At 33.7% G+C, this 3,538-nt stretch overlaps 1 protein-coding gene across 1 annotated transcript in view; it reads right to left on the reverse strand.

Moving 5' to 3' along the window:
• Positions 1 to 2,173: 2,173 nt before the first annotated feature.
• The window catches only part of LOC108369188 (ATP-dependent DNA helicase Q4-like), a 7,748-nt gene continuing 6,383 nt past the window's right edge, over positions 2,174 to 3,538 (reverse strand). The window contains exons 5-6 of the mRNA XM_017624219.1: positions 2,823 to 3,139; positions 2,174 to 2,671 (exon numbers count right to left, since the gene is read on the reverse strand). Coding sequence (XP_017479708.1) covers positions 2,438 to 2,671; positions 2,823 to 3,139 — 551 coding nt within the window. The 3' untranslated portion in view covers positions 2,174 to 2,437. The remainder of the gene's footprint in view (positions 2,672 to 2,822; positions 3,140 to 3,538) is intronic.

The following is a 3,538-nucleotide window of genomic DNA, read 5'->3' on the forward strand; positions in this document are numbered from 1 at the left end:
ATAGTTTTAAAATATTTTAAATAGATTTGGCTCACAAACGCCTCTTTAGATGGTCGGAACTTTTTAATGAATCTGTAGACAAATTTCTTAAATATATTGTATATCAAAATATCTGTGTTCGTATGGAAAAGTAGCTTATGTCGAAAGGCTGACTTTAGTATAAATCGGCATTCGCAGCATACAATTACGAATGACTTACGGGCGCTAAGCCGTTAAACAACTTCTGGCTAATAAACGTGCAAGAAATAGTTCCGATAATAGCAAGTCAATATTCCTATTAAGTCTCATCAAAAAATTCCTTGTCGTTTAAAAAATAAAAGGAATGCCACATTATACTAAAGTCGGCCTTTCGACATAAGCTACTTTTCCATACGAACACAGATATATTCGAAAGACTAATAAACTTAAATGTTTAAGAGAGCATTTGCTACTCCTGGCCAGCTTACTAAGCTCTCATCCTCTGACGAATCGTTGAACCAGAACTCGTACTCATTTTACCACGTTTTTATAAAATTGCTTTCTTTTTTACTTCATTTTAATTAGAACAAATTTGCATAAATATGTATAAGCACACTATTTAGTTTACTCGATTTGTAAACAAAGCTTCTCAGCGGTGAAAAATATACTATTGTGAACAACCTAAACGAGCAAAATTCACAATAGCGCTATTCTTCATCGAATGAGCGCCATAATACCAAATGAAAATTCGTTCGCTCAGCACTGTCGACCACAGTCGAAAATCGAATGCAACTCATAATAGGGGCCGATATTTTTATCGATTTTGCTATCGCTATTCTTATCAATTTGTTATCGATTTTGTAATCGATATTTTTAACGAATTTGTTATCGATATTGGTACTGGTTTTTTGTGGATGTTGTTATTGATCTTTTTATCGAATTTGTTATCGATATATTTTTTTTTTGTTATCGATATTGTTATCGATTATATATCGATTCTGTTAATGATATTGTTATCGAATATTTGTCGATATTTCTATCGAATTTGTTATCGATATTTTTATCGATTTTCTAATCAATTTTGTTATCAATTATTTATCGATTTTGTTATCGATATTTTTATCGCTACCAATATTATCGATTTTGCTTCAAAATTTGTTATCGAATTTGTTACCGATAGAGTATAAAGATAAAAATTAAGATAAAGGAAAACAGAATAACATAAATATATTTAGAAAGAACATGGGGTAGAGGGCGGGATCTAGATAGAAAAAAAGACAAAAAATATAACCTGAAGCAAAAGCAGATGTATGTATGTATGTATTTACATACATATATTGGTTATGAGACAAATAGATATGTAACGTAACCCACCAAACAATTTGTGTTGCCGGCAATAAGAAAACGTGTCGCCCTCGGAAACAAATTTATTGCCGGTAATATTGCCATCGAATCGATTTCCTATTACCGGTCGCTCTAAAACGTCCGCCGAAGGCAACTCGCCTGGGTGAGTCGTTTTCTTATTACCTGAATGAGTCCTTTTCTTATCGCTTCAGGCGATATTTGGAATAATTTTATTCTTCTTAATACTTCATTTATTTTTTTGTATACCAAATTGCAACTTACAATCGGAATTAATTCATTTTCTCGCTGTGAGACTTCCTATTTTTTCAATCTTGTCCTTGGGCATAATTTAGATGCTTTTGGCCAATGCTATTGACGCCATATTCATAAGTTTCCGAATTTTTGAGAACTTTTTTATTCAAAATTGACATGAACGAAGTGGTGTTGCCGATTTGTCACCACAGCAATAAATCGGTGAGTCGCCAATTTGTTGCCATTGACGATTGTTGCCTATTTCTCATGTTTTGCATGGTGGGTAAGTTTCACTTCTCCAGTGTGGCCCAGGCGCACTTACTTTTTTTTATTTTACAGGAAAAGCAAAAAACATTTTAAAGAGTATCAAAAACCAGTAGGGCTTTTTAAAAAGTGGCATGTAACTCCATTGTATTTGGTACTAACACTTAACAATTTTTATTGAAGGTGTATTTTAATACATCCTACCAAAATCTGTGAAAAAAGCAGAAGAGGCTTTTTTCTTCCTCTGTTACCAGCATCGCGACCCGCGTTGAATACTTTCAGAGCTGGAGCGTTTCTGTGCATTTGAACGCATGACCTAGCCAGCGGAGCCGCTGGATTTACCGAGTGCATAACTGCAACAAAATTGAAGGAGAAGCTCGGCTTCGACCCAAAGTCCTTTATAAAATTTAAGTGACGCCTTCTTTTAGAATTTCCAGTCTTTTATTTGACTAAAATATACATACATAGATTTGTTCTCGTAATCACAACTATGCCATTATTTTTTTTTTTATTCAAACAAATATCAGTTAAAAGTTTAGTTGACTATGAATATAAATATGTATAGCAAACTACGTAGACGTTGTTAAGTCAAAGACGTCAAATTAAATATTGGTTAAAATTACATGCGAAGCCGTACAATAAGCGTGTTTGCTAGTTTAAGAATTCTATTAAAATCAACATTTGAATGAGCTCTCCAATACTTGCAACGGCCCCAAATAACAGCAGGATAGTTAGGACTGGAAATTCCATGGAAGATGCGAGCAATGTTACGACCACTGAAGTTATTATCGGGATACATGTTGATGAGCGAAAGTACATCGTTTTCAATATCTGCATCGGATAAGTCGGAAGCCTGTAATAGTGCGAACAATATTTAGAAATTAAGAGTTTCCAACCCAATACAAAAGATTCTAAGTAATTCTGTCTGGATTCTGTTATAAATAGTGTAGTACCAAACAAAATTTCTATATAACTGCTTACGAACAATGTATGGGTTTACTTACATCAGCTTCCAACTTAAGTTCTTTCGGATAGTCATTTTCGAAATAATCGCGTATAATTCCTTTAAGTTGATTTGAGCGATCCGGGGCATAATTCGTACTAGTGCATGGTATATAAGTATTGTAGGCGACCGATGAAAGACCCTGAAAAACATACTGCAGCTGTATAAGTTGTGTTCTTTCTTGCTCGACGGTGCGATTATATAGGGTGTCAAGTGCATTATCTATTTCCTCAGGTATAAAATCTCCTGGGGCTTTTAGACGAAAGCCGATATCATAAAAGTTCACGTTGATGGGTGAGCGGCGTGGATATCCATCGACTGAAAAATAAAGCATGCGTTCAAATACATACACAACCATTAGACATAGATATATCCCATCTAAAATTTTAGTTTCAAATAAAAAAAGTGATAAATAAATTAAGATGGAAAATACTTAGGAACTATTTTAAGGTTTTTCTAAATCTCCGCGAAATAAGGCCTAAACGTGAGTATCAAAAACGACTTTGCTAGAGCTCCTCACAATTTTTTACAGTGGGCTAAAATGTCCATTTTTTGGCCGCAAAAATTATTTTAAATATAGTTTTATGAATAAACTGACTTCCAACCACAGCTCCAAGATAACTATTAACAAATTCAAATGTTCAGAACTTACCTTAAAAACTTTTGCTCTGCAATAAAACTTATTTAATGCCTGTTAAGTTTCTAGCCATTTTAGAA

This window comes from Rhagoletis zephyria, unplaced genomic scaffold, assembly GCF_001687245.7.
Source record: "Rhagoletis zephyria isolate East Lansing unplaced genomic scaffold, Rhagoletis_zephyria_1.1 Rzeph_scaffold_03533, whole genome shotgun sequence".
NCBI classification, from domain to species: Eukaryota; Metazoa; Arthropoda; class Insecta; order Diptera; family Tephritidae; genus Rhagoletis; species Rhagoletis zephyria.